Source organism: Ursus maritimus, unplaced genomic scaffold (genome assembly GCF_017311325.1).
Source record: "Ursus maritimus isolate PB19 unplaced genomic scaffold, ASM1731132v1 scaffold_72, whole genome shotgun sequence".
Classification (NCBI taxonomy): domain Eukaryota; kingdom Metazoa; phylum Chordata; class Mammalia; order Carnivora; family Ursidae; genus Ursus; species Ursus maritimus.
Window position 1 is genome coordinate 23,204 of NW_024426908.1, and position 2,301 is coordinate 25,504.

At 51.1% G+C, this 2,301-nt stretch overlaps 1 protein-coding gene across 1 annotated transcript in view; it reads right to left on the bottom strand.

Annotated features, from left to right (window-relative positions):
• LOC103656297 (protein WWC3-like) overlaps nucleotides 1–2,301 on the bottom strand; it is a gene marked incomplete at its 3' end in the record, with an annotated part of 93,189 nt that overhangs the window by 16,253 nt on the left and 74,635 nt on the right. Inside the window, 2 exon segments of the mRNA XM_040624830.1 lie at nucleotides 582–747; nucleotides 2,029–2,234. Coding sequence (XP_040480764.1) covers nucleotides 582–747; nucleotides 2,029–2,234 — 372 coding nt within the window.

Here is a 2,301-nt window from a genome sequence, read left to right on the forward strand (position 1 = left end):
ATGTACTGTATGGTGACTAACATAATATAATAAAAAATCATTAAAAAAAATAAAATAAAATAAAATAAAATAAAATAATAAAATAAAATAAAATAAATTTATGTGTAGGCAAAAATAAATTCCAAATGGATGGAAGACCTAAATGTGAGACATGAAACCATCAAAATTGTAGAGAAGAATACAGGCAGTAATTTCTCTGACATTGTTTATAATAATATGTTTCTGGATATCCTCCTAAATCAAGAGAAATAAAAGCATAAATAAACTCTTGGGGCTACTTCTTTTCCTCCGCTGTCTGTGAAATACCCCCTTGGTATAGCCCCCCTTCCCAATCCAACAGCTTGGTCCATTTCACAGCACACCGTCCCCATGGCCCCTGTCACGGGCAGTGTCTGCAGGTAAGCCTATTCCACTCCCGCATCGCAGAGTCTGTCGGCTTTTTTTCATCCATCTCCTCCACCCACCCCCTCCCATTTCACGTGGGGGGTGCAGGCACACATGCCCTCCTTCCAGGGCTGTGCCTGGGCTTGTACGGCAGAACATCGGGGAGCCCCAGCAGTCCCCTGACCTTGCCCACCTACCTTCAGAGGCGGAGGCTGAAGTTTCTCGGGGCTGTAAGGATCGGCCTGGCCAGCAAATGTGTGTCCATGGAGTGGGTCGATGCCAATGCAGCAGGGCTCCGGGTGTGGGGGGCTGGTCTGGGCGCAGCTGCTGCAGCCGCTATCCACCGAGTCGGCTTGCCAACTCCTAAAGCAGACGTTGCAAAAGCCCACAGCACGTGTGTCAACGTGGTCTTCCTTCCCTTCATCTTTTCTTCCCCAACTCCCCTGTGCACCCTGCCTTCTGCTCTTTATCAGGAATTCTCCGGTGAATTTTACTAGTGTGGAGTGGAACCAATGCTAACAGCTCTCCAGGATTTCCTGTTCGTTTTGCAGTTTGTGGATCCTTCCCTTTCCTCCCCATCCCATACATAAAACATTCTGAATTTGGTAAAAACCCCTTGCTAGAGCTGTAGTGTCAACCACCAGATCCAAGTGCTGCCGGCGATCGCATACGGGCACTCTTCTCTGCAAGTCAAAGGGTCTGCTGTCCCGGGGACACACGTGACAAGGCCTTTCGGTAAGAGGGTCTGTGTGTCTCTAGCTTCCCAGCTTCCCGCCAGTCCCCGAACACAATACCCTGCCCCTCGGCCCTGCACTTTCCCTCCCTACGGTAAATTCAGCCATAGCTGTTCAGAAGCAGCAGGCAGCCTTGGAAATGGGACTTTGTTGTGGAAAAACATGGAAGTAAAGTAGCACGAAAGTGCCTCTAGGAGGGCTCGACAGAAATCCACTCTACTGCAGAGCAGCTTCTACTGAGTGAAGGGTTTGCCAATAGGCAACTTCAGGTACAAGGTAGACAGTGCATGACTGCCTTTAAGTAAAATGCCCAGAACAGGCCAATCCATGGGGACAAAAAGGAGATGAGCAGTGGTGAAAGCCAAGGTAAAGGAAAGCAAGCACTATTATGAGCAAGCAGTATTATGAGGGTGGGTTTTTTTTCTGATGTGAGGGAAGTGACTGAAATGAATTGTGGTGAAGGTAGCATACCTGTGTGATTCTACCCAACACCACTGATTTGTATACCTGAAATGGGTGAATTCTATGTAGAGAAATTAGGCCTCCATAAAGTTGTTTAAAAACAACTTATAGGGACCTTATATTAATCATGGCAGAGCAGAGTCGCTAGTAGTCACTCCCACTCTTCCAGAGACATTGCACAAGGGTACAAAAAGGTGAAAAGCCTGCAGGGGGAGTTGGGGTCAAGGGGTCAAGGCACTGCATCCTCTGGAGGAGCATGAAACTCCCAGTGAGCATCCCAACTTTGGGGTGATACCAAATGTATCCAGCACATTGTACAGAGGTGCAGAAGAGAAAAGCCACTTGTACCGAAGTCCTCTGCCAGGGCCACGGCTGCCAAGTACTAGGCCTCAGTGGCCCGAGAAAGCACGCTTCATATTCCAGATGGGAGAAAGGGGTTTCGCCCTACCTCTCGGACACGGCCTCGGCCAGCTCCTCCTTGCGCTCCATCTCCAGGATCTCGTCCTCCGTGTACTCCAGCTTCACCCGCTCCTCGGCCAGCTCGCGCTCCACGGCCTGCAGCTGGGCTGTGGTTCTGGCCAGCAGCGCCGTCACCGCGTCCTGCTGGGCGGGGGACAGGGGCGCTCCTGAGCCGTGGCTGGCCGCCCTCGGCGGCTCTCCAGGGCCGAGAAGCACACGCCGCGTGCCAGCAGGACGTGGTCTGGCCACCTCGTGCAGCTCC